A 27,394-nucleotide genomic window follows, 5' to 3' on the forward strand; every position below is an offset into this window, starting at 1 on the left:
TTTGCTATTTTGTTGAGGATTTTTGCATCTATATCCATTGGAAATATTGGCCTGTAGTTCTCTTTTTTTTGTGGTGTCTTTATCTGGTTTTGGTACCAGGATGATACTGCCCAATGGAATGAATTTGTAAGTTTTCCTTCCTCTTGTACCTTTTGGACTAGGTTGAGAAGGATGGGTATTAATTTACTATATTCAATAAAATCGGTGAGAGTGAACATCCTTGTCTTATTCTCAATCTTAGGGGAAAAGCTGTCAGTTTTTCACCATTGAGTATGATAGCTGTGGAGTTGTCATATATGGCCTTTATTATATTGAGGTATGTTCCCACTATACCCACATTGTTGAGAGTTTTTATCATGAACAGAGGTTGAATTGTGTCAAATGCTCTTTCTGCATCTATTGAGATAATCATATGATTTTTATCCTTCATTTTGTTAATGTGGTATACCTATTGATTGATTTGCAGATATTGATAGTGGCATCCCCAAAATAAATCCCACTTGATTGTGGTTGATGATCCTTTATTGTATTGTTGAATGTAGTGTTGAGGATTTTTGCATCTATGTTCATCAGGGATATTGGCCTGTAGTTTTGTTTTGTAGTGTCTATCTGGTTTTGGTTTCAGCATAATGCTGGTGTTGTAGGAAGAATTTGGAAGCTTTCCTTCCTCTTTCATTCTTTGGAATAGTTTGAGAATAGGTATTAACTGTTCTTTAAATGTTTGGTAGAATTGTGAAGCCATCTAGTCCTGGACTCTTGTTTGTTGAGAATTTTTTTATTATTGAATCCTTTCATTACCAGTAACCATTCTTCCTGATTCATTTTTGGAAGATTGTATGTTTCTAGGAATTTATCCATTTATAGGATGTCCATTTTGTTGGCATATAATTGTTCATAGTAGTCTCTTCTAATTCTTTTTATTTCTGTGGTGTCAACTTTTCCTTCTCTTTCCTATTTGGGTTTTCTCTGTTTTTTTTCTTGATGAGTCTGGCTAATGGTTTATCAATTTTATTTCTGTTCTGATCTTTATTATCTCCTAACTTCCACTAACTTAGGGCTTTATTTGTTCTTTTCATAGTTACTTTAGGTGTAAGATTAGATTGTTTGAGATTTTTCTTGTTTCTAGATCTATATTACTATAAATTTTCCTCTTAGAACTGCTTTTACTGCACTCCATAGACTTTGAATCATTGTGTTTTCATTTTCATTTGTCTCCATGTATTTTTTAACTTCCTCTTTGATATCTTTAATTCATTGGTTGTTTAGTAGCTTGTTGTTTAGCCTTTACATGTTTGTGTTTTTTCCTTTTTGTTGTTGTTGTTGTAATTGATTTCTAGTTTCATACCACTGTGCTTAGAAAAGATGCTTGATATGATTTAAATTTTCCTAAATCTAACGGGACTTATTTTGTGGCCTAATGTGATCTATCCTGGAGAATGTTCCATGTGTACTTGAAAAGAATATATATTCTGTTGTTTTTGGATGGAATGTTCCCTGTGTATTGTTAGGTCCATTTAGTCTAATGTGTCATTCAAAGACACTGTTTTTTTGTTGACTTTCTGCCTCAATGATCTATCCATTGATGTAAGTGGAGTGCTAAAGTCTCCTACTATTATTGTATTATTGTCAGTTTCTCTTTTTATGTCTGTTAATATTTGCTCTATATATTTAGGTGCTGCAATGTTGGGTGCATAGATATTTACATCTGTTCTATCCTCTTGTTCAGTTGATCCCTTTATCATTATATAATGCCCTTCATCTCTTGTTATGGTTTGTTGTTGTTTTTAAGTAGGCTCCATGCTCAATGTAGGGTTTAAACTCACAACCCTGAGAGTCACATGCTCAAAGGACTGAGCCAGCCAGGTGGCCCAACAGTTTATTTTTTTTATTTTCATTTTTTTAAAGATTTTATTTATTTATTTATTTGAGAGAGAGAGAGTGCAAGAGAAGGGGGAGGGGCAGAGGGAGAGAGAGAAGCACACTGCCCACTGAGCAGGAAGCCTGACCCAGGGCTCAATCCCAGGACTCTGAGATCATGACCTGAGCCGAAGGCAGACACCCAACCGACTGAGCCACCCAGGCACCCCCAGTTTTTGTTTTAAAGTCTATTTTGTCTAATTATTGCTACACAGCTTTTTTTTTTTTTTTTTTTTTGACTTCCATTCACAGATAATATCTTTTTCCATCATTTCACTTTCAGTCTGTATGTGTCTTTAGGTCTGAAGTGAGTCTCTTGTAGGCAGCATATAGATGGGTCTTCTTTTTTGTTTTGTTTTGGTTTTGGTTTTTTTTTCCATTCCATCACCCTATGCTGTGATTGATTAGAGCATTTAGACCATTTACATTTAAAATATTTACTGATATGTTCTTATTGCCATTTTGCTAATTGTTTTCTGGTTGTTTTTGTAGTTCTTGTCTGTTCCTTTCTTCCTCTCTTGGTCTCTTTCCTTGTGATTGGTGACTTTTAAAAGTTTTCTGTTTTGCTAGGCTGCCCCTACCCAAACCCTCAGCTAAATAGAATAGACTTTTATTGGGGGTATTTTTCAAAAATTTATGTCTGTGCTCACAGGCATTTTCAGTTTGTTAACTTTTTCAGCTCCAACTCTGGGATGTATTAGAGAAAAAGAAAACCCAGGGAACTCACTACCATGTTGTTCTTTTAGCTTAGCCAGTCTGCTTCCTTCTCTTTACCTATCAGAGTCTTCCAATGTTTGTTTTATAAATAATGCCCAGGTTTTTAGTTGTATTCAGCAAGAGGAATAGGGAAAGGTGCATCTATTTCATCTTTCTGGAAGTAGAAGTCACTGGAAGTAACAACATTATTAATCTATGTAGGCACCTATAAGCTACACTGCAGAACTCTCTGGGAAAAGCTGGATTGGGGAATGGGTCTTGGAGCTGAAGTGGAGGCTCCCTGACTCCAAATGTGGGCCTTGGAACCCACACATTCAGGCATGTGTGCAGAGCATATAAATTTAACAACTTAGATGAAATGGACAAATTTGTCAAGATTCATAAACTACCAAAACTCACTGAAGGTGAAATAGAGTATTCTACAACTATTAAAGAAGTTGAATTCATAGTTTAAAAGCTCCTGAAGTAAGAAATGACTGGGCCCAGATGGTATCACTGGTAAATGTTACTAAATAATTAAAGAAGAAATAACACCAATTCTATGCAATCTCTTCCACCAAGTAGAAATAGAGGAAATGCTTGCCAACTCATTTTATGAGGCCAGAATTGCCCTAATCCAAAACCAGATAAGAACAAACTAGACCAATATAGATGCAAAAACCTATTAGGAAATAAAATCCAGCAATATATAAAAAGAATATTATACCACAACCAAGTAAGATTTATCCCAGGAATGCAAGGCTCATTCATATTCAAAAATCAATTACTAAGAAAAGTAATTATTGTAATCTGCTGTATTAGCCTGAAAAAGAAAAAGTACATGATCATGTCAGTTGATCCAGAGAAGCACTTGACAAAATTCAGTATGTATTCCTAATGAAAACTCTCAGCAAACTAGGAATGGAAAGGAATTTATTCAACCCAATGCGGAGCATCTAAAAAATTCTACAGCTAACATGCTTATGATGAAAAACTAAATGCTTTTCCCCCAAGATTAGGGACAAAGCAAGGATGTTTACTCTAACCACTCCTATTTATCATCATAGAGGAAGTCCTAGCCAATGCAGTGAGTCAAGAAAAAGAAAGTACATATAGTTGGGGGAAAAAAAGAGGTAAAACTGTCCATATTCACAGACAACATGATTGTTAGAAAATCCTTAGGAATCTACCAAACAAAACAACCTTCCCAGAAATAATAGAGCTTAGCAAAGTCATGGGATACAAGATCAACACACAAAATCAATTTTTTGTCTATATACAAGCAATGAACAATTGGAAACTGAAATTTTAAAAATGCTATTTATAATACACTTTTAAAAAGGCACAAATCTAACAAAACATGTAGTATCCAAATGCTAAAAATTTTAGAATTTATAAATCAAAGGAAACCTAAATAAATATAAATACTGTGTTTGTGGACTGTTAGACTAATAGTAAAGATGTCAGCTGTCCTCAAATTCTTCTACAGATTTAATGTAATACCAGTCTGAATCCTGGCAGGACATTTTTGTGGATATAGGCAACCTGTCCTAAAAATTATGTGAAATGCAAAGAAACTAAAATAACAAAAACAATTTGAAGAAGAAGAAAGTTGGAGGCAGATCACTACCTAATCTGAAGACTGTGTGGTATTAGCAAAAGGAGAGACACAGGTCTTTGGAACAGAACAGAGTCCAGAAATAGACTCATAAAAATGAGTCAAACAATTTTTTATATAGGTACAAAGCCAGTTCAATGGGGAAAGATTAATCTTTATATTAAATGGTGTTGGAATAGTTGGACGTTCATAGGCAAAAAAAAAAAAAAAAAAAAAATGAACCTTGTCCTAAACCTCACACCTCACACAAAATTTAACTCCAAATAAATCATAGATCTAAATGTAAAAGGTAAAGCTATAAAACTTTTGGGAAAAAAAAATAGGGATATATCTTTGTGACAAGATTAGGCAAAATGTTCTTAAGACATGCACCAAAAGCATAACCCATAAGAGAAAAAGTTGACAAATTGGATATCATTAAATTTAATCACATTTGTTCTTTGAAAGTCACTATTAAGAAAATGAAAATGTTACAGACTGGGAGAAGATATTTGCAAATTGCCCATGTGACAATTGACTTGTATCCTTAATAAAGAGCTCTCTAAACAGCAGCAAGAAAACAATCCAATTTAAAAAGTGGGGAAATGACGTGAACAGACATGTCACCAAAGAGAATATATAGATGGCAAATAAACTCATCAAGAGGTGATCAACATCATTAGTCATAGGGAAATGCAAATTTAAACTACCATGAAATAGCTCTGCATACTGTTAAAATGACTAATACATAAAAAAAAAAAAAATACAGTACCAAGTGCCAATGGTTTGGAGAGCAGTTGAAACTATTACACAATACTGATGGGAATGCAAAATGGTACAGTTGGTCTGGAAAACTCACAGTTTCTTATAAGCATTTACCAGATGATCTAGTAATTCCATTCCCCACAGCTGCTTTAAAAAATGAAAAGTATAGTCATACAAAAACTTGTATGCACATGATTACAGAAGCTCTGTTAATAATCACCAAAAACTAAAAACCACCCAAATATCCTTCAGCAGGTGAATGGATAAATAAACTGGTACATCCTTACAATGGAATATTACTCATTGATAAAAATGGACAGTTGGTACACAGAACAGCTTGGTCAGTGATACTCAAATGAATTATGCTGAAAGAAGCCAGTCTCTAAATACATACTACATGATTCCATTTATATGACATTCTGAAAAAGGCAAAAACTATAGTGATTGATAACCCATCAGTGGTTGTGAGAGTTTAGGGGTTGGGGAGGGTGTGACTAAAAAGGGGCAGCAGCTCTAAGGGGAGATGGAACTGTTCTGTATCTTGATTGTGGTTACAGCAATCTATACATGTGGCACAATTCATAGAACTGTTCACCAAAGGTAAAGGTCATTGTTGCTAAATAATAACACAACAAAGGACTGCTGCACCTTCCCCACACTGACATTGTCCTGGGGGTCATCTCAATTGTCTATAAGCAAGTTCACCATCAGACATTTATCCAAGTTTCAATGAGACTATGAGATTAGCATTTAGGAGGGCCAGTGAGGAATGTTAGAGCAATAAGATGGTTGCTCAGTTCAGCCATCTTGACTGTCAGACATCAAGATATCCAAAATAAATTATTTTTCTGAGCAAATAAAATGTCTTTCTAAAGTCTGGCAGTGTTAACTTTAGCATTGCACAAGTACGTGGTTGGCTGGTATATATCAAATGAATTAACTCTTCCATTAAAAAACAGAGTAAGGCTTAGGAACAGTCCTTGGCCTAGAGTGTTTCACCAAGCTACAAGGTCGTGTTAGATGTGGACTCATGCCAGCTTAGCCACTCCTCCTTTTTGCTGCTCTTTGCTTCCCTGTAGGAGGTTGTGGCTCACTGGATTGCTGAAAGCCGCATTGCCATTGAGAAGATACGTTTGTTGATCCTGAAAGCCGCGCACGGCATTGACACCCTGGGCTGTGCTGGCACTAGGAAGGAGGTGAGGCCCCTTGGACCACTGTCTGCCAAGCCTTCTTCAGTTTCTTTCACCCACTGGGCATTTCAGGTTTCGTGGTGCCTTGATGGCACTCAGAATATTGAAAACAATTTCTGTGATTTTGGTTTCAAGATTATAAATATATGTCACTTGCTAGTTTCCTTTCACTTGCCTGCTTTAGGGAATGATTTTCAGGATATAGAATATCTTCAGCATTCTCAAGATGCAGCAACAGGGAGGAGGGAAATTCAAGACTATACAGACTTGGAATTATACCCACTATGTCACTTTCTGCCATGTGGCCCTGGGCAAAGTATCTGACCTTGCTACCATGTAGTATAAATGCTTCGTAAAAGATGCCTCTCATCTCCTATCTTTTTATGTTTCTGGCTTATATGGAGTAAGATTGTAATCATTTAATTCTAAAAACCAATAAAAATTGCTAAGAGAAAACTGATTAATGAAGGCTCTTGAATTCTTTTTATTTTCCCTAAGGTGATGAATGTGATTTATCAGCCGCCTTAAATCCTTTTGGAAACAAGGCAAGTCATAAATAATAAAATATGATTTGGAAGAGATATCTCTTTCCAGAATGTCTATATTGACTGAAATATGGCCATTATTAGCCTCATTACAACGGGTCTCTTTGTTGGCTTCCATCAAAGATCCTGTTTGAGTGATGAATTCATGTGGGAAAGTTCCCTGGTCTCATTTCACAAAGAAAATACAGATTATATCAAATTCTGCCACATTGTGTATTGTCTAAGAAAGGAACATTCTTTTTATATCTTGCTAATGTAGATTGCAATGATTAAAGTGGCCACCCCTCGGGCCGTCTGCAAAATTATTGACCGGGCGATCCAAGTGTGTGGAGGTGCAGGTGTTTCCCAGGATTACCCTCTGGCTAACATGTAAGTAGATGTCATTTAGTAATCATCTACATTTGACAGGCTTGGAATGGAATTAAAAATCTACAGCTGCCTTGACCCTAATTGTTTCACAAGGAAAGAAAGATACTAAAAGTACAATTCAAGGCTAAATGAGGTAATACAGGTACCCAGCACCAATAAATAGTTGCTCTTATGATTACAGTTATCATTTCGCTCAATGATGTCAACTTTTACACCGAGGGGGTCCATTGGGGTTCATGAGCTAGTGAGGAAATGGCACTGGGGGTTCACCCTGAAACCAGAATGATCATGCAGGAGCACAGATGGCAGAGGGCACCCAGAGCCAGGCTTGGGTATGTCCTTAGGACTGTTTGCCACCTCCACAGGGATGCCTCAGGCCAGTGACCATCTCCTGTCCAGATTCTGGTTGCTGGGAGTCAAGGAACACTCTGCAGTGCCCGTCACCACACAGTACCCCTGCCACCTTCTCTCCCACACTGGAAACAGGAGTCTGGTGCCCCACCAGTTTTCCCATCAATTTTTAACCATAAGAACTAAATATCTAGTACTAAATATGTATAGTATATAAGTATTACATATTTATACTTCACTCCCTGTGGCTTACCTAAGATCTCTCTTAGTTCTAGCAACTTCTAGAACCCTAAAGCAAACCAAGACTGAGATTAAGCCCATTGCACTGAGCCATTTAAGATTCCTCTCCCCAAAGTGAGAACTTTTGGTGGCATTTCACGTGCCCTTGGACTTACTTTCCTTGATTCTCTTTGATTACTTTCAAGGCAGTGATAAGCTGCCTTGGCAAGATTTCAAAAATGAATAGCCTTGGCTTAGAGTCAGAGGGACTGACGTTAAAGTATGTTCGTCGTTGATAACTCCTGCCATTCCTGCTCCTTTTGTTTTTCCAGGTATGCCCTAACGCGGACTCTGCGCTTAGCAGATGGGCCCGATGAAGTGCACCTCTCCGCAATCGCAGCGATGGAGCTGCGGGACCAAGCCGGAGGCGTGAGGTCCAAGGTGTAGGAGGCACACCTTTACACACACTTCACGGGCTCTAGCATTTGCACCAGTTTGAGCACAGGATTAATTACTCATTTTCAGTAAACATTTGAGCATCTATTTTGATCACTGGGTTTTATAATTTCAAGGGTCACAAAGGTTTAAGTTAAATACAAAATTCTATAGCTGCCATCATTCAGTCTATTACCTATGTGTTTAGCCTTTATTTTTAAAACATTCAACCTGTAAAGAAATAATGAAGTAAACTGGAGAGCTAAAGCATAGGCATAAAAATATTTTCACTTTTTGATTCCCAGGATCTGTTCCATTTAAATAAATATTCAAGGAGTTATTGCTCTGTAAAAAATATAGCAGGATGTCCTTTCTAACACTGGCTGTACGGGGTGGCTTAACACTTTGTAGTACCACAGTGTTTGCACTGGAGAAAGGTGCATGACTGACTGAATCATTTTAGAATTCATATAAACCTCTTCATAATTCAACAGGAAGCATTTATACATAAAGTCTGAATGCAGTTTGAAGTTTACTAGAAAACATAATTAGGAAGGTTTTTAATTATGTATAATATGTTGATGAAAACAGTGGATAGTTTAAGCTACAAGAAAGTTATTTAGTTTTGAGAAGAGATTACAGTCCATCTGTTCTGAATGCCATCCCGTTAGTATCAACACCCTAAGCAAACATCCTGTGGCTCTTTAAATCAGTGCTGCCCAATATAATGGCCACTGGCCACATGTGACTCTTGAGCACTTTAACTGTACCTAGTGCAACTGAAGAACTTTTGATTGTTTAAAATTTTAATATCGATTCTTAACTCAGTTACTAGAAAGCTTTTAAGTATGCTCTCAATAACTTGGGTATATGAATTGACTTTTTCAAATGTAAATTTTATGAAATCTAAATATGGAGCAAGTATTTTGGCTGGAAATTTAGCATCCAAATTAAGAAACAAAGTAAGTGTGAAATACATACCAAATTTTGAAGACTTAGTGTGAGAAAAAGGTAAAATATCTCATTAATACTTTTTAAGTAGTGATTATATATGGAAATGATAAAATGTGGATGTAAGGCATACCTTGTTTTATTGTGCTTCACTTTTTGCACTTCTTACAAATCAAAGGTTTATGGCAACTCTGCATCAAGCAACTCAGCACCATTTTTCCAACAGCATTTGCTCACTTCATATCTCTGTGTCACATTTTGGTAATCCTTGCACTATTTCAAACTTGTTCATTATTATTATTTTGAATTGCTGCAATCTCATGATAAAACTTGAACGGATGAGGAGTCACATCTTATGGATGAGCACAGAAAGTCGTTTCTTGAGGTAGAATCAACTCCTGGGGAAGATGCTGTAAAGATTGTTGAAATGACAGAGATTTAGAATATGATATAAACTTAGTTGATAAAGCAGTGGCAGGATTTCAGAGGTTTGACTCCAATTTTGAAAGAAGTTCTGCTGTGGGTAAAATGCTATCAAATAGCATCACAGAGAAATAGTTCATGAGGAAGAGTCCATTTGTGCAGCAAACTTCCTTGTCTTATTTTTAAAAATTGCCCCAGCCAGGCCAGCCTTCGGCAACCACCACCCTGGTCAGTGAGCAGCCATCAACACCGAGGCAAGACTCTCCACCAGCAAGAAGACTGTGACTCACTGAAAGTTCAGGTGATGGTTAGCATATTTTTTTTTTAGCAAAAAATATTTTTTTTAAGATTTTAGTTTTAGGGGCGCCTGGGTGGCTCAGTTGGTTAAGTGTCTGCCTTCAGCTCAGGACATGATCTCAGCGTCCTGGGACAGAACCTGGGTTCTGATTCCTGCATGTCACATGGGCCTCCTAAACTCCTAAATTTGCCTTTGATCCTTAACCTCTCTGCATCTCATTTTTCTTTCTGTACCCTGGGATTAACTATTAAATCTAGAGGACCCTTACCTACTGAGGGTTTATTGTGACAATCACTGAAGCCATGTAGAAGCACTCAGGTATTTCTGAACCACAATATTTTTATAAGGTATCCTCATTTGAAGCAGATCAAATCTTATAACCCAAGCTATCGAACCTTATTTCTAGTTTTAAAAGTTGTGACTTAGAAGAAATCAGGATTGTTTCTGAACAATTAAAATTAAAGGTTATGTGTGGTACTTACAATTTTGTGATAATTTTTTCCTGTGCCTTTGAGGAAAACCGGCTAAATTGCTGGTTGACTTATTTCATCTATTTTTATCTATGTCTGACATAAACACAGCCATCCCTAAGGCAAGTCACTCCATGTGGCCGATACTCACTTCTCTGCCCTACCTTTCATTTATTTAGAAACAACATTATAAAGAAAAGTAAGTTGTTTTGAAAAGAAAATTCCAGGGCGCCTGGGTGGCTCAGTTGGTTAAGCGACTGCCTTCGGCTCAGGTCATGATCCTGGAGTCCCTGGATCGAGTCCCGCACCGGGCTCCCTGCTCGGCAGGGAGTCTGCTTCTCCCTCTCCCACTCCCCCTGCTTGTGTTCCCTCTCTCGCTGTGTCTCTCTCTGTCAAATAAATAAATAAAATCTTTAAAAAAAAAAAAGAAAAGAAAATTCCAGTCTCCAAAGAATGAAAAAATCAAGGGATGCTTTGCCTCAGCCACGGTGAACGAATGGACTGACTCTAAGTGTGGGAGCTCAGAGCCATTTCTAGGATGTCGTCAGGCTGTCCCCGGGAGTCACGGCTTGCCGTGCTCCCTGGTTCCGAAAGGACAAGTTGCCCTCTATAATAACCACCTGGCAGGAGGGCAGGAAGAAGGAGAGCTCACCAGTCAGTGCTTTACCCAGCAAGACCTCGCCAGGATTTGCATGTGGTCAGCAGCAGGGAGGACGGGCCCGTGACAGCCTGGCAGGGAAGTTCCCAGGAGGCTTCCAACAAAAGCGGTCGTGGAAGTTGTGGCAGTGCTTGTCCCGGGGTGTAGCCAGTTAAGGATCTCTTTGAGAGTTGATATTTTAACGTTGGAAACATACAGCAGAAAGTATAACCATGAAGGAGTAGATTGCCTCATCAACCTGCGATTATTTACAGAGGCTTCCCCCAAGTCCGCATCACCCCAGCTCTTCCCGAACTGTGGTCTACTTACATGTCCTAGGCATGCCCATTTTTTGTCCAGGAGAACCAGAGCACGTGAAAAGCAGCAAAGTCCTTGGCAGCATTTAAGTATTTTATTATTTTTTTCAATTATTTTTATTTCAGGTTTTCATTTAAATTCTAGTTAGTAAAAAAATAAATTCTAGTTAACATATGGTGTAATACTGGTTTCAGGAGTAGAATGTACTGATTCATCATTTATATATAACACCCAGTGCTCATCACAACAAGTGCCCTCCTTAATGCCCATCACCCAGTTACCCCATCCCCCACCCACCACCCTCCATCATCCTCCGTTTGTTCTCAATCCTAAAGAGTCTCTTATGGTTTGCTGCCCTCTTTTTTTCCACCTTCCCCTATGTTCATCTGTGTTGTTTCTTAAATTCTACAAGTGAGATCATATGGCATTTATCTTTCTCTGACTTGTTTTGCTTAGCATAATGCTCTCTAGATCCATCTATGTCATTGCAAATGGCAAGATTTCATTCTTTTTGATGGCTGAGTAGTATTCCATTATATACACATACCACTTCTTCTTTATCCATTCATCAGTTGACAGACATTTGGGCTCTTTCCATAATTCATTTGGCTATTGTTGATAATGCTACTATAAACACCAGAGTGTGTGTGCCCCTTTGAATCTGTATTTTTGTATCCTTTGGATAAATACCTAGTAGTGCAATTGCTGGGTCATAATTGCTGGGTCGTAGGGTAGCTCTATTTTCAACTTTTTGAGGAACCTCCATACTGTTTTCCAGAGTGGCTGCACCAGCTTGCGTTCCCACCAACAGTGTAGGAGGGTTCCTCTTTCTCCGTATCCTCACCAACGTCTGTTGTTTCCTGTGTTGTTGATTTTATCCATTCTGACTGGTGTGAGGTGATATCTCATTGAGGTTTTGATTTGGATTTCCCTGATGCCGAGTGATGTTGAGCACTTTTCATGTGTCTGTTAGCCATGTGTCTCCTTTGGAAAAATGTCTGTTCATGTCTTCTGCCTGTTTCTTAACTAGATTATTTCTTGGATGTTGAGTTTGATAAGTCTTTATAGGTTTTGGATGCTATCCATTTATCCAGTATATCATTTGCAAGTATCTTCTCCCATTCCATAGATTTGTCTTTTAGTTTTGTTGTTTCCTTTGCTGTGCAGAAGCTTTTTATCTTGATGAAGTCCCAATGGTTGACTTTTGCTTTTGTTTCCCTTCCTCTGGAAACGTGTCTAGTAAGAAGTTGCTGTGGCTGAGGACGAAGAGATTGCTGCCTGTGTTCTCCTCTAGGATTTAGAAGGTTTCCTGTCTCACGTTTAGGTCTTTTATCCATTTTGAATTTATTTTTGTGTATGGCATAAGCAAGTGGTCCAGTTTCATTCTTCTGCATGTTGCTGTCCAGTTTTCCCAACACCATTTGAGACTGTCTTTTGCATTGGATATTCCTTGCTGCTTTGTTGAAGATTAATTGACCATAGAGTTGTGGGTTCATTTCTGGGTTTTCTATTCTGTTCCACTGATCTATGTGTCTGTTTTTGTGCCAGTACCGTACTGTCTTGATGATTATAGCTTTGTAATAGAGCTTGAAGTCCAGGATTGTAATGCCTCCAGCTTTACTTTTCTTTTTCAAGATTGCTTTGGCTATTTGGGGTCTTTTGTGGTTCCATACAAATTTTAGGATTGTTCTAGCTCTGTAAAAAATGCTGGTGGTATTTTGATAGGGATTGTATTAAATGTCTAGATTGCCTTGGGTAAGCATTTAAGTATTTTTTTTTTAAGATTTCATTTATTTGAGAGAAAGCACGAGCAGGGGGGAGGCGCAGAGGGTGAGGGAGAAGTAGGCTCCCCACTGAGCAGGGAGCCCGATCCCAGGACCCTAAGATCATGACCCGAGCCTAAGGCAGACACTTATCCGACTGAGCCACCCAGGCACTCCAGCATTTAAGTATTTTAATAGAAAAGTTGCATAAGGCTTGCAAAAAAAAAAAAACTTTTCTCATCGTTTCATGAATTAAGCTACAATAGATTCTGGGAAGTTCAGAAGGAAGGCACTTTTTACCTAGGCTTCTGAAGGGATTTAAATTAGTAAAGGTCTTAAATAAATGATATTATAAGGTGAAATGTATTTAAGAAAATGTCTGCTATGGACAAATGCCCTCTTTCAATCAAGCTAGCTTTGGCCAGGCTTCTTTCATGGGCATTTGATGATCCCTTCCCAAGGAGCAGAGTACAGGGGGTGCAGACCAATCAATGGGCCCTCCTGTTAGCACTTTGGGCCAGTGTTTGTCTGTTGCAAGTCTTTTCCACCATTTCTTTTGCCTGAATCACCATGGTAGTCTGATTGGGCTTCTAGATTGTTCTCACAGCAGTCAGTGTGACCCTCTCAAAATGTTTCAGTGGCTTTGCATCTCATTTAGAATAAAATCCAGAGTCCTTGTCATGGCCAACAAGGTTCCATCTGAGCTTGTCCCCTGACACCATCTGAGCTCATCCCCGGGCTCCCTCCCTTCATCATGGCTTCCTGTCTGCTGTTCCAACATGCAACCCCAGCCAGGCCTCTGAGGCTTGCTTCTATATACTGTTTTCTCTGCAGAAATCTCAGCCCCTGAGATTTCCAGATGCCTGCTCACAAGTCACCTTAGCAAAGACTCCTTTCTTGACTACTTGCTCTAAATTAGCACCACATGTTCTGTCATTCTCCACCTCTGTATCTGCCATTCTCTTCTCACAGTACTTAACACCTGGCATATTTCCTATCTACGTATTTATGGTCTGCTCACTATCATGTAAGCACCACTTTTCCCTTCCTATAGTCACTTACTTCACCTATTTTGTGTACTGGGGTTCTCCTCAGTCCTTGGAACCACGCCTGGCCTCTAGTAAGCACTCAAAAAAAGGATGGATGGATGGATGGATGGATGGGATGAATTGGATGGATGGGCATGGATGACCCCTGATATGCCACTGGTGAGGGGGCAAAGCATTTACATATAGGCCTGCAGATGGATCAGAGCAGAAGCTTAAGCTCCGGCGCATGAACAGAGACCTAGAATGGGTTACGGGTAGCTGAAGAGGACTTGGGTGCCCCAGCGGTGGGAGGTGCACAGCAGTTTGGGCAAACCAGGTAATGAAATGTTTGTGAGTATTTAACAATCCAGGGGAATGCACACACTTTTGAAATTTTCCTGCTTTCCAATCCAATCTAATCAGCCAGAGTGCTGTGACCAGCTCTCCATACAAAGGGAGGTCAGGACTCCTAAGAAAAATAAAACCACTGTTGGTGATCACTAGAATTTCCAAGTTTCCAAATAAACAGGATTCTGGGAAATGTCCTCACCTAATTCAGGGCAAAGAGCATTTAGGGTTTGTGACCCAACCTCAATATTTTTCTTTCTCTTTTTTTCAATATCTCTCATTATGTGTTTATCATGAAGAAAATCCACACACATTCTAGTATAAGTGTGTGGTGTGATAAGCTCTGCAAAACAAGGGCTTTTCTCTGCCTTATCTTCACTGAAAACGTGTGTACAAAGGGTGATGATTATCCTGGAGTGCTGCCTCTCAGGATAGCATTTCAGCAGCACTCCTTCCCTGCTGGGCTGATGGCTGCCACCACCCCAATGACAACTGTTTCACTTTTTCAAAATGGGTGAAGGTGGAGATTGCAGATGCCTCTTTCCCCCAACGCCTTACCTCTGACTTCAGTTTCTACCATTCTTTTTCCTTACCCCAATCAACCACATTGGTCTTCTGCTGTTTCTCCAGTATCCCAGATTTTTTTTTCTTAAATTAGAAGTATTTGTTTCTTATTAAAATAGGGTCTTCTCATGAGGATGGAATGTGCAAGAGAGGCTTCCTGGCTTTTCTCATCCCAGCAGGCTGAGGCTCTCCTTTCAAAACTTTTCTCCCTGTGTAGGAAGGAGAGTTCCCCACCTACTCCTGGGAAATTAGGCTACTCTAATTTTACTTTTGATTCTTTGCACGCATTAAGGGAAAAAAAAAATCAAAACTATTAACAGGCTATCTGTCCCTAAACACATATGGTCAGTCCAGGGGTGGGCCTCAAGTCCCCATCTCCATGTGCTGGCCAGGATTAGATGGTACCCTAGAAAAAAGGTGTTCCTGGCTAGGGATCAAAGAAGATCCTAGCTCCCAGTCACCTGGTTGAAAACATGCATAGCACCTTCAATGAGAGTCTGAGATTCCCTCTTTAGCAAGGAGTACTCTGGGTATAGTAGGGCAGGGCTCTGGCCACAGGTGGTATCTGGTCTAGAAGCTACTTACTCCATTTCCTAATCCTCTTGAGATTCTTTAAGTTGACAAGAGTGAACACAAATTCCAAAATGACACACCAAGCTATACAAGGCTGTAGAAGTCATTAAGGCAACAGTCTCCCCAACTCCATGCACAGAACTCTGACCCCACCATCCCCTTCCTTTCACCCTTCAGGATGACCTAGTTCTGCCCAACACTTCTCCTCAGTGGCAGCTTCCAGCATGCAGAAGCCCTGAGCAGCCTTCACCCTCACAAGTTAGGAGTGGCCTAATCAAGGAACTTTATGCCAACTTCAAGTCCAAGGTCCTACCTCAAGCTCTCTGCACTTGCTTTTCTGTTTGCCTAGAAAACTCTTTCCCCACCCCATATTCTCAAGGCTTGCTCCTTTCCTGAAAATGTGACATTCTAGGTTTTCCTTCTGTGATCATCCCATGAAAATTTCTATGCCCTTCTAACTATCTATCTCTCTCTCAGCTTACCCCCATCCCCGGTTTAGTTTTGTTCTTAGAACTGTCACCATGTAACATACTATATATATATCTATATATATATATTTTTACTTGGCTTATTGCCCCTTTTCCCCCACGAAAAGGTATGCTTTAGCAGAGAGAGATTTTTGTTTTGCTCACTGCTCTACCCTTGGTATATAGGACAGTGCTTGAAGCATGCATAATAGATCCTCAATAAATATTTGTTGAATGCATGGAATTCTTCCAGCTGCAGGAGAGCGGGGATCCCAGGAAGTTTGTTTAACCTCTATATCAGAAGTGTGATAGCATAGGCTCATGTTTGCTCACCAGCCATACGGATGCTTAAAAGATCTAAAGCTAAGCTTCTCAACCCTAGCTGAGCATCAGAATCCCCTGAGGAGCTTGATAGAGAGACTCAGCTGCCCCAGCGACTGTGTGACTTCAGTGGTAACAAGGTATACCAGGGATTTGTGTGAAACAAGGGGTCGAGGGTAGAGACTCACTTCCTGATCAGGTATGTTAGGGTGTTTGGCTGTAAACACCAGAAAAAGACTGGCTAACGCAAGCAAAAGGGAATTTGTTAGGTGGGTGTGGACGTGGAAGACTAAGAAGTCTGAGGATCTTGCCAAGACACACATAGGAGAAGCAACCCCTGCCATGGCTTACCTTCCTCCAGGCTACCCACCGTTTCTCTGTCCTTGCCGTACGTGCTTGGGCTCCGAGGAGCATTTGGTTGGACAAACTCAGGTTACACTTCCACCCCCAGCCTGTCCTCGAAAAGGAAGAGAGAAGGGAAACGTAATTCAAGCCACATGTGTAATTTTAAATTTTCTGATGCCACATTAAAAAAAGTAAAAAGCAACATGTGAATTTTAACAATATACTTTGTTTACCCTAATATATCCACATATTACCATTTCAACATGTAATCAACATAAAAAAATTATCAAGATATTTTATGCTTTTCCCCCCAAAATTTCTAGAGTATATTTTAAATTTACAACACATCTCAATTTGGAGGCTAAATTTTCAGTGGAAGTACATGAAAAGTTAATTGTATGTAAATTTCCAAAAGTTTACAGTTAAAAAAGTATTTTCACATATTCAAATTGTTCCAAACATATTTAAAATTTTTCAAAAACTGAATTGAGCATCAGTTTTTAAATAAGTTAGAGGGAGGTCCAAGATGGCGGCATAGGAAGATCCTGAACTCACCTCCTCACATGGACACACCAAATCTACAGCTACATATGAATCACTTCCTTCTGAAAAAGATCTGAAAAAACAGATGAACTGCTGTCTACAACAAAGAATAGAAGGACCACATCAAGATGGGTAAGAGAAGCAGAGGCATGGTTAGAAAAAAACAAAAACAAAAAACCACCCCCCCAGTGTGGTGACCCACAAGAGGGTGGGATCTGGAGGAGTGAGGGGTTGGTGCCCCACATTGGGCACCCCAGAAAGTTGAGTCCCCAGAACATCTGGCTTGGAAAGCCAATGGGACTGATTTCTTGGGTCCCAAATTGCTAGAGGAAACTGAGGGCTGACATGCAGCTTCACTCACTCTAGACCCAGTGGAAAAAACCAGCAGTTGAAAAGCACCTAGACAATGTGTGAGAGAGATTCACATGCTAATATGGAGGCATCGGCTGGAGGATGCCTAGAGGGTCCTGGCACTGCTGATGCCAGAGAATGCCAGCAGTTGCAATGGTCTCCCACTCCCAGCCTAAAGTTGGCACAAATGTACAGACAAGGCACTCTCCTGCTACACTGCTGAAACCCAGGGTGACACAGAGTAAAGGTATTTTCCCTCTGCCTTTCTGAAGCCAGCAAGTATGGCCCATCCCCTACATCTCCAGCTGCCTCACTAAAGCCCACAGGCTTACTAAAACCACATAAGGGGATGCCCCTTGATTGCGTGACCCTGGTGGCTGAGATGGCTGGTATCCCGGAGCTCCACAGGACTATTAGAATTAGAAAGACAGTTGTTGGCAGTCCACCACCCCCAGGGCACTGCACAGACAGCAAACTGAAACACAACTCCAGTCTTCCTATAAAAAAGGCCTATTTACAGGGTGCCTGGGTGGCTCAGTCATTAAGCGTCTGCCTTCGGCTCATGTCGTGATCCCAGGGTCCTGGGATCAAGCCTCGCATCGGGCTCCCTGCTCAGCGGGAAGCCTGCTTCTCCCTCTCCCACTCCCCCTGTTTGTGTTCCCTCTCTCGCTGTGTCTCTCTGTCAAAAAATAAATAAAATCTTTAGGGAAAAAAAAGGTCTATTTACTTAGCCTAGAGCTTCAACCTCAGGGACAGGCTGAAGGATTCCCATACATCTGGAGGCTAAGAAGGCACTATCAGGGAGATACCATCCTTGCACAGCCCTCAGCCTTGCTACAGCAAGTGAGAATTCTCAGAAAGGAAATTATACACTTGTCTGAAGCCCCAGTTTTTTGCAACTGTCGCCCTAGAGACACTTCTGGATCTCTTAGTCTGGAGGCGAACAGGAATTACAATTGCCCCACAAGACTCTACATATTTGTATATTTTAAAAGCTGCTGCCTGAGGTCTGGCTTCTGATCAGCCTAAAACTGGGTGCTAAGATTCCTTTTCTTGGATCATTGTCAGGTCTTGACATACTCTCAACAATAGGCACATATCAAGAATAAATAGGTGGTTTAGACAATTACATAGGTTCAAGAGACAACCAGGAGCTTGAACAAGGTTGAACAAGAAGGATCATCATCACACAAGGGCCCTCCTTCAAGGCCGAGAGAAGTAGCTGTTTTGATTAATACATAGAAACAAACATGGAGAGTCAAACAGCAGCAAAAAGAAAAAAAGAATTTTCAATTTTTTTAAAGGATTTATTTATTTTAGAGAGAAAGAGAATGCATGAGTGCAGTGGGGAAGGGCAGAGGGAGAGAACATCCCCAGCAGACTCCTCACTGAGCACGGAGAGGGCTCAATCTCATGACCCTGAGGTTACAACCTGAGCTAAAACCAAGAGTTGGATGCTTAACCCACTGTGCCACCCAGGTGCCCTGTGAAAAAAGAATTTTTTAAAAAGTGAAGATAGTTTAAGGGATCTGTGGAAAAACATTAAGGAAAATAACATTCACATTACAGGGGTTCCAGAGGGAGAAGAGAGAGAAAAAGGGGCAGAAAACTATTTAAAGAAATAATGTATGAAAACTTCCCTAACTTAGGGAAACAGACAACCAGGTCTAGGAAGCCCAGAGAATTCCAAATAAGATGAACCAAAGAGAGCCACATTATAATTTAAAAAAAGACACATTCGAGATGCCTGGGTGGCTCAGTTGGTTAAGGGTCTGCCTTTGGCTCAGGTCATGATCTCTGGGTCCTGGGATCAAGCCCCACATTGGGCTTCCTGCTCAGCAGGGAGTCTGCTTCCCTCTCTCTCTCCCTCCCTCTGCCCCTCCCCACTGCTTGTTCTCTCTCAAATAAAAAATTTTTTAAAAAGATATAATTAAAATGTCAAAAATTAAAGCAGCAAGAGAACATTTTTTTACATACAAAGAAAACCCTATAAGGTATGAGAAGATTTCTCAGCAGAAACTTTGCAAGCCAGAAGAAAGTGGCATGACAGTCAAAGTATTAAAGGAAAAACTGTACAACCCAGAATGCTCTACCCAGCAAGGTTATCATTTAGACTTCAAGGAGAAATCAAGAGTTTTCCAGAAAATAAAAAATATGGGGCACCTAGGTGGCTCAGTTGGTTAAGTGTCAGACTCTTGATTTAGGCTCAGGTCATAATCTCAGGGTCATGAGATTGAGTGAGCCCTGCGTCAGGCTCCGTGCTCAGTGCCAAGTCTGCTTGAGATTCTCCCTCTCCCTCTGCTCCCCACTTCTAAAATAAATAAATAAATAAAATCTTTAAAAAAAACAAAATAAAAAACTAAAAGATTCATCACTACTAAACCAACCTTATAAGAAATATTAAAAGGATTTCTTTAAGCTGAAAAGAAATGGCATTATTTAATAACAGGAAAACATATTAAGATAAAAATCTCACTGGCAAAGGTAAATAGTAAAGATAGTGGGTTAATCACTTTAAAGCTACTAATATGTTAAAAGACAAAATTAATTAAATCAACTAAAATTACAATAATTACTTAAGGGATACATTTAAAAGGATGTAAAAAGTGACATCAAAATGGGCGCCTGGGTGGCTTAGTCATTAAGCATCTGCCTTTGGCTCAGGTCATGATCCAGGGTCCTGGGATCGAGCCCCACGTCGGGCTCCCTGCTCCACAGGAAGCCTGCTTCTCCCTCTCCCACTCCCCATGCTTGTGTTCCTGCTCTTGCTGTGTCTCTGTCAAATAAATAAATAAAATCTTTAAAAAAAAAAAAGTGACATCGAAACATAAAATTTGGGGGAGGGGAGTAAAAATCTAGAGTTTTGGGGTGTGTTCAAATATGTTACCATACCTTAAAATAGATCATTATATACCTAGGATGATATATGTGAACCTCATGCTAATCACAAAGCAAAAACCTATCACAAATACACAAAAGAAAATGAGAAAGGAATCTAAACAGAACACTAAAGAAAGTCATCAAACCACAAGAGGAAAGAGAAAAAGGAAAAGAAAGGAATGAGGGGGAAACTACAAAAATAGCCAGAAAACAATTAATAAAATGACAGTAGTACATACTGAACGATAATTAAACCATTGCTGAGAAGATGGCAGAGTAGGAGGATGCTAAGCTCACCTCTTCCCACAGACACGTCTAGTAACAGCCACATCAGTACACCCAGCCTAGAAAATGACCAAAAGACTGGCAGAACAGACTTTCCATAGCTAATCATAGAAAGGAGGCCATATCGAAAAGGAGGGGTGTGGATGTGGTCAGAAACCAAACTCCCAGCAAGAATAGTCACAAACAGGAGGAATAGACACCACAAGCACAGGGCAGGGAGAGAAGCAGACCCCACCCCAGGCACCCAGGCACAGAGGACCTGCATTGAGAAGATAAGTCCCCATACTACTTGGCTTTGAAAACCAGTGAGACTTAAGGGTTTTGTTTTGTTGTTTTTGTTTTTGTTTTGTTTTACAACCAGCAGGGCTTAACTCCAGGTACTTTAAAAATCAGTGAACTTGCCTCTGGCAGAGCCAGTGGGCAATAGGAAACTAACCGCCCCCCTCCCCCTTAAAGAAACTGCATAACAAACAACCTACCAAGATACAGCATAGAAGCAGTAGTTTGAAAAACACCTGGGGTATTCACAAAAGAGATTTATTTACTTATCTCAGAACTGGTGCTGGAGGGGCAGGGATCTTTAGGAGACTGCTCAATGAACAAAAGAGCTGGTGACGTTTCTCTGCCCTACCTCCTCCCCAAGCCTAGAGATAGCTGGACTTCTGTAGGAAGCCCCACGAACACTCTCTACCTGCCTTACTAACACCGTGCAACCTGCCCCTGCATTCTCCTGCAGATCGGCCCCATCCAACCCCTTCCCCCCCAACTAGGCAGGAGTCCCTCCAAAGTGGCTCCTGTTGTGTCTCATCCTTCAAGCAGCTCTGGAAGAGACCAGCAACATTCCAAAGTGACCCCTGCCTTGGAGAGAGGGGAAGATAGCCACATATTCCAGTTTGACTGTAGTCACAACAGCTGAACCTTCTCAATAAATTCAAAAAGACTGAAATCACATCATGCATCTTTTTTTTTTTTTAAGATTTTATTTATTGGGCGCCTGGGTGGCTCAGTTGGTTAAGCGACTGCCTTTGGCTCAGGTCATGATCCTGGAGTCCCGGGATCGAGTCCCGCATTGGGCTCCCTGCTCAGGAGGGAGTCTGCTTCTCCCTCTGACCCTCCCCCCTCTCATGTTCTATCTCATTCTCTCAAATAAATAAATAAAATCTTAAAAAAAAAAAAAGATTTTATTTATTTATTTGACAGAGAGAGAGAGTGAGAGAAGGAACACAAGCAGGGGGAGTGGGAGAGGGAGAAGCAGTCTTCCTGCTGAGCAGAGAGCCAATGCGGGGCTTGATCCCAGGACCCTGGGATCATGACCCGAGCCGAAGGCAGACGCTTAAGGACTGAGCCACCCAGGCGCCCCTCATGCATCTCTTCTGACCACGACAGTATGAAACTAGAAGTCAATAACAAGAAAAAATTGTGAAGAACACAAATAAGTGGAGGTGAAAACATGCTATGAAACAATGAATGGGTCAACCAAGAAATCAAAGAGGAAATAAAAAAATACAAGGAGACAAATGAAAATGAAAACACAACAGTCCAAGGTTATAGCAATACAGGCCTCACACAAAAAGCAAGAAAAATCTCAAATAAACAACCTAACCTACACCTAAAGGAGCTAGAAAAAGAACAAAGCCCAAAACCCAGTAAGAAGGAAGGAAATAATAAAGATTAAAACAGAAATAAATGAACTAGAGATTAAAAACAACAAAAGAACAGAACAATGAAACAGGAACTAGTTCCTTGAAAAGATCAATGAATTCATAAACCTTTAGCCAGGCTCATCAAAAAAAGGAGGACTCAAATAAATAAAATGAGAAATGAAGGAGGAGAAATAACAACCAACACCACAGAATTACAAAGGATTCTAGGACAATATGAAATATTGTATGCCAACAGATTGGACAACCTAGAAGAAATGGGTAAATTCCTAGAAATATATCACTTTCCAAAACTGAATCAGGAAGACATAGAAAATTTGAACAGATTACTAGCTATGAAATTGAATCAGTCATCAAAAAACTCCTAACAAATCCAAGTCCAGAATCAGATGGCTTCACAGGGGAATTCTACCAAACATTTAAAGAAGAGTTAATACCTTTTCTTCTCAAACTATTCCAAAAATAGAAGAAGAAGGACCCTTTCCAAATGCATTCTATGAGGCCAGCATTACCCTGACACCAAAACCAGATAAAGACACACACAAAAGGTGAAATACAGGCCAGTATCTCTGATGAACACAGATGCAAAAATCCTCAACAAAATATTAGCTAACAGAATCCATGCAAATCAATGTGATACATCACATCAACAAGAAAAAGGATAAAAAACCATATGATCATTTCAATAGACACATTTCAAATGTAAAAAAAGCATTTGACAAAGTACAACATCCATTCATGATAAAAGCTCTCAACAAAATAGGTTTAGAGGGATCATACGTCAACATAATAAAGCCATATATGAAAAACCCACAGCAAACATACTCAATGGTGAAAAACTGAGAGCTTTTCCCCTAAGATCAGGAACAAGACAAGGATGTCCACTCTCATAACTTTTATTCAACATACAACTAGAAGTCCTAGCCACAGCAATCAGACAATAAAAAGAAATAAAAGGCATCCAAATTGGTAAGGAAGAAGTAGAACTTTCACTATTTGCAGATGACGTTATTTATAGAAAACCCTAAAAGCCTCCACCAAAAAACTAGTAGAAATGGTAAATGAATTCAGTAAGGTTGCAGGATACAAAAATCAATATACAGAATTCCATTGCATTTGTATACACTAATAATGAAGTAGAAGAGAAAGAAATTAAGAAACAATCCCACTTACAACTGCACCAAAAATAATTAAATACTTAGGAATAAACTTAACCAAGGAGGTGAAAGACCTGTACTCTGAAAACTATAAAACACTGATGAAAGAAATTGAAGTCGACACAAACAAATGGAAAGATATTCCATGCTTGTGGATTGGCAGAATTAAAATTGTTAAAATATCTATACTACTCAAAGCAATCTACAGATTCAATGCAATCCCTATCAAAATTCCAGTGGCATTTTCATAGACCTAGAGCGAATAATTCTGCCATTTTTATGGAACCACAAAAGATCCCAAATAGCCGAAACAAAGAAGAATAAAACTGAAGGTATTGTGCTTCCTGATTCCAAACTCTACTACAAAGCTACAGTAATCAAAACAGTATGGCATAAAAAACCAGCAACATAGATAAATGGAACAAAATAGAGAGCCCAGACATAATCCCTGTATATATGGTCAGTTAGTTTACAACAAAGGAGGCAAGAATATACAATGGGGAAAAAAGTCTCTTCAATCAATGGTGCTGGGAAAACTGGACAGCCATATCGAAAGAATGAAACTAGAATACTGTCCTGTACCATACACAAAAATTAACTCAAAAGGGATTAAAAATTTGAATGTAAGACCTGAAACCTACAAGAAAACATAGGCAGTAAGCTCCTTGACATTGGTCTGAGCAATATTTTTTTGGATCTAACTCCAAAGGCCAGGGAAATAAAAGCAAAAATAAACTACTGGGACTATATCAAACTAAAAAGCTTCTGCACAACAAAGGAAACAACAACACAAAAAGGCAAACTACTGAATGGGAGAAGATATTTGCCAATCATATATCCAATAAGGTATTAATATCCGAAATATATAAGAACACACACAACTCAATAACAAAAAACAATCACTTTACAAATGGGCATTGGACATGAGCATTTTTCCAAAAAAGACATAGATAGCCAATAGGCACATGAAAAGATGCTCAATATCACTCATCATCAGGAAAATGCAAAATCAAAACCATAGTGAGATATAACCTTACACCTGTCAGAATGGCTAAAATGAAAAAGACAAGAAACAACAAGTGTTGGCGAGGATGTGGAGAAAAGAAAATCATTGTGCACTGCTGGTGGGGATGTAAATTGGTACGGCCACTGTGGAAAACAGTATGGACGTTCCTCAAAAAATTAAAAGTAGACATACCATAAGATCCAGTAATTTCACTACTGAGTATTTACCCAAAGAAAATAAAAACACTAATTGGAAAAGATACATGTACCCCTATGTTCATTGCAGGATTATTTACAAGAGCCAAGATATGGAAGCAACCTAAGTGCCCACTGATGGATAAATGGATAAAGGTGTGGTATAGATACACAGTGGAATACTACTCAGCCATAAGAAAGAAGGAAATCTTGCCATTTGTGACAACATGGACCTAGAGGGCATTATGCTAAGTGAAATAAGTCAGAGAAAGATAAATAGTGTATGATTTCACTTATATGTGGAACCTAAAAAACAAAAGAAACAAAACAAAGCAAATCTCAGACTCATAGATACAGGGGGTGGACTGGTGGTTGCCAGAGGGGAGTGGAATAAGAAGTCCAAACTTCCAGTGATAAATAAGTCATGGGGCTATAATGTACAGCCTAGGGAATACAGTCAATAGTATTGTATTAACTTCCTATGGTGACAGATGGTAACTAGATGTACTATGCTGACCATTTCACAATGTATACAAATGTCAAATCACTATGTTGTACACCCTAAACTAATATTATATGACAATTATACCTCAGTGAAAAATTAAGTAAGTTAATTAAAATGAAGTAAATAATTCAGTTCTTCAGCTACATTTCAAGTGTTCAATAGTCACACGGGGCCAGTGACTACTGTGTTGGACAAGCCAGCTTTTCCTCTTTAGCCCACAGTGTGAGAGGCCCCCTTCCCAGTCAAATCACACTCAGTGGGGAAAAGGACTTGGGCATTATTAGAAATGGAGACCAGATGACAAACAGCCAAAAACAACTGTGCACTATGGCAACTAAGGGAAGATAGTGATTTTATATCTTTTATGTTAGCTGGTGAAGGGAAAAAGTTAAGTCCAGTAGATTTTGTGTATTTAAGGGAGGAAAAAACAAACAAACAAACAAAAAACTCAGCATGCCAAGGAATTGCTAAACATTTCTAGTTTACCAAGGACCTGCAGTAGAACCACTCTTAAAGATCATTTCAGGGAAAATCAGTATTTGTTCAGGGTGGTTAAGATTTCTGAATGGAGATAAAAGGCTGGCTCTCATATTTCGGAAGAGAAAAGTGTAAGCAATGAGTCAGAGTCCCCCCCAGGTTGGTGGGAATTAATAACTACCTTGTCATGGGAAATAGGAGACAACATTTTTACAAAATACAAAACTGTGATCATCAATTTTTCTCTCCCAATTTATCCTCTGCAATATTGTTTATGATGAGGTTTTTGGCATCAGGGAAAATGGTTTCCAAATGTCTTACTTGTTGCATTTTATTTAGTTTAGTCCATAATAACTCCTATCTCTGTCTCCAAGATGCTAAATGAACTTTCTACTATTAAAGGACCAAGCCATGAATAAGGCTGGAGGGAGAGCGCTCTCCCCAGATACAGATGTCCTGTGCCGGGAAGAGCAAGCTCCCCTTCCCCGGAGGGCTGAGGAGCAAATGAGCTTCCTTTCACAGGTGATCGTGGCTGCTGCTTCTCAGGCCAGATCAACGTGGACCCATTGACCTGGGCAGTCTACCCTCCTCCTTCGGTTGAAGTTAGATTTAAATTCTAAATCCAGTTGAAACCTTTCTGCAAGAAATCTCCTTCCAACGCTTCACTGGACTAGGGGCACCTGGATGGCTCAGTCGGTTAAGCCTCTGCCTTTGGCTCAGGTCATGATCCCAGGGTCCTGGGATTGAGTCCCGCATTGGGCTCCCTGCTCAGATGGGAGTCTGCTTCTCCCTCTCCCTCTGCCTCTCCCCCCTACTCGTGCTCTTTCTCTCTCTCAAATAAATAAAATCTTAAAAAAAATTAAAAAGATTTATTTGAGAGAGAGAAGAGGGGCAGAGGGAGAGGGACAGAGTCTCAAGCAGACTCTGCACTGAGCACAGAACCCAATTCGGGGCTCGATATCACAACCCTGAAATCATGACCTGAGCCAAAACCAAGAGTTGGACACTTAACTGAGTGTGCCACCCAGGCGCCCCTCTCTTTCTAACCTTTCTTTTGCTGACAGAATTTGAGACAAAAACCACCCAGAAGAAAAGAAGAGAAGCAGAAGTAGCTATTCATGGAAATTTTAACATTTTGCCAGAAGTGGAGCATGAATGTTGAGGAAATTAAGATATTTCTTTCCTATTTATTGTTAGCTTTGCTGCCCCATGATTCTTTAAAGCATATTAAATCAAAAGGATTTCTTATTTATATCTAGGTGAAGCAACACAACACTAGACCATCTGGAATTGAAAAAACACTCGAGTTGTAGAGCTGAGACAGAAGACACCTGCAATCATGGGCAGCACCACTGGTCCTTCCTGAGCACCCATGGAGGATGCACTTGTGGACAGCCTGGATGTCCTTGATCTCAGGAGGTGTTCATCAAGCTGACGGGTCACTCAACCCAAAACCCCCACCCATCTGTCCTGGTTAGGGCCAGATTTTTGCCTACCACACAACCTTGAGAAAATTAACTGGTACATAGAAAACAAATATTTTCAAAATTTCCCCTTTTAGATTCTATCTCCACTATAGAAAGCTGAGGACACTATGCAAGACGAGTTTGAAGCAAGTTCAATGAAGAATCTAGAAGTGAAGCAAGATAATAGGTGGGATTTCTGCTCATTTGGGAACTCTAGTTCCCCAAGCCTCACTGGGTCAGATTCTAAAAAACTGGCATTGTTGAAAACACCTAGAAGCC

The 27,394-nt window shown here is 39.8% G+C and overlaps 1 protein-coding gene and 1 long non-coding RNA gene across 9 annotated transcripts in view; one reads left to right on the forward strand and one right to left on the reverse strand.

Moving 5' to 3' along the window:
* ACAD11 (acyl-CoA dehydrogenase family member 11) overlaps window positions 1–10,240 on the forward strand; it is a 100,996-nt gene extending 90,756 nt beyond the window's left edge. For 4 of the 5 annotated variants that reach the window (XM_045903777.3, XM_054504416.2, XM_054504414.2 and 1 more), the window contains 3 exons: window positions 6,055–6,171; window positions 6,970–7,079; window positions 7,982–10,240. In XM_045903777.3, coding sequence (XP_045759733.1) covers window positions 6,055–6,171; window positions 6,970–7,079; window positions 7,982–8,096 — 342 coding nt within the window. In that variant the 3' untranslated portion in view covers window positions 8,097–10,240. The remainder of the gene's footprint in view (window positions 1–6,054; window positions 6,172–6,969; window positions 7,080–7,981) is intronic. The other variant, XM_054504415.2, reaches the window with a different exon arrangement.
* The window catches only part of LOC135364059 (uncharacterized), a 29,454-nt gene continuing 11,371 nt past the window's right edge, over window positions 9,312–27,394 (reverse strand). For 2 of the 4 annotated variants that reach the window (XR_010410502.1, XR_010410501.1), the window contains 3 exons: window positions 17,146–17,206; window positions 16,616–16,697; window positions 9,312–9,445 (listed from right to left, as the gene is read on the reverse strand). This is a non-coding gene — a long non-coding RNA (uncharacterized LOC135364059). The remainder of the gene's footprint in view (window positions 9,446–16,615; window positions 16,698–17,145; window positions 17,207–27,394) is intronic. The other 2 variants (XR_010410500.1, XR_010410499.1) reach the window with 1 other exon arrangement.

The sequence above is a fragment of the Mirounga angustirostris genome, unplaced genomic scaffold (genome assembly GCF_029215605.1).
Source record: "Mirounga angustirostris isolate CCGP_5_RB_7025 unplaced genomic scaffold, mMirAng1.0.hap1 SCAF_1, whole genome shotgun sequence".
NCBI lineage: Eukaryota > Metazoa > Chordata > Mammalia > Carnivora > Phocidae > Mirounga > Mirounga angustirostris.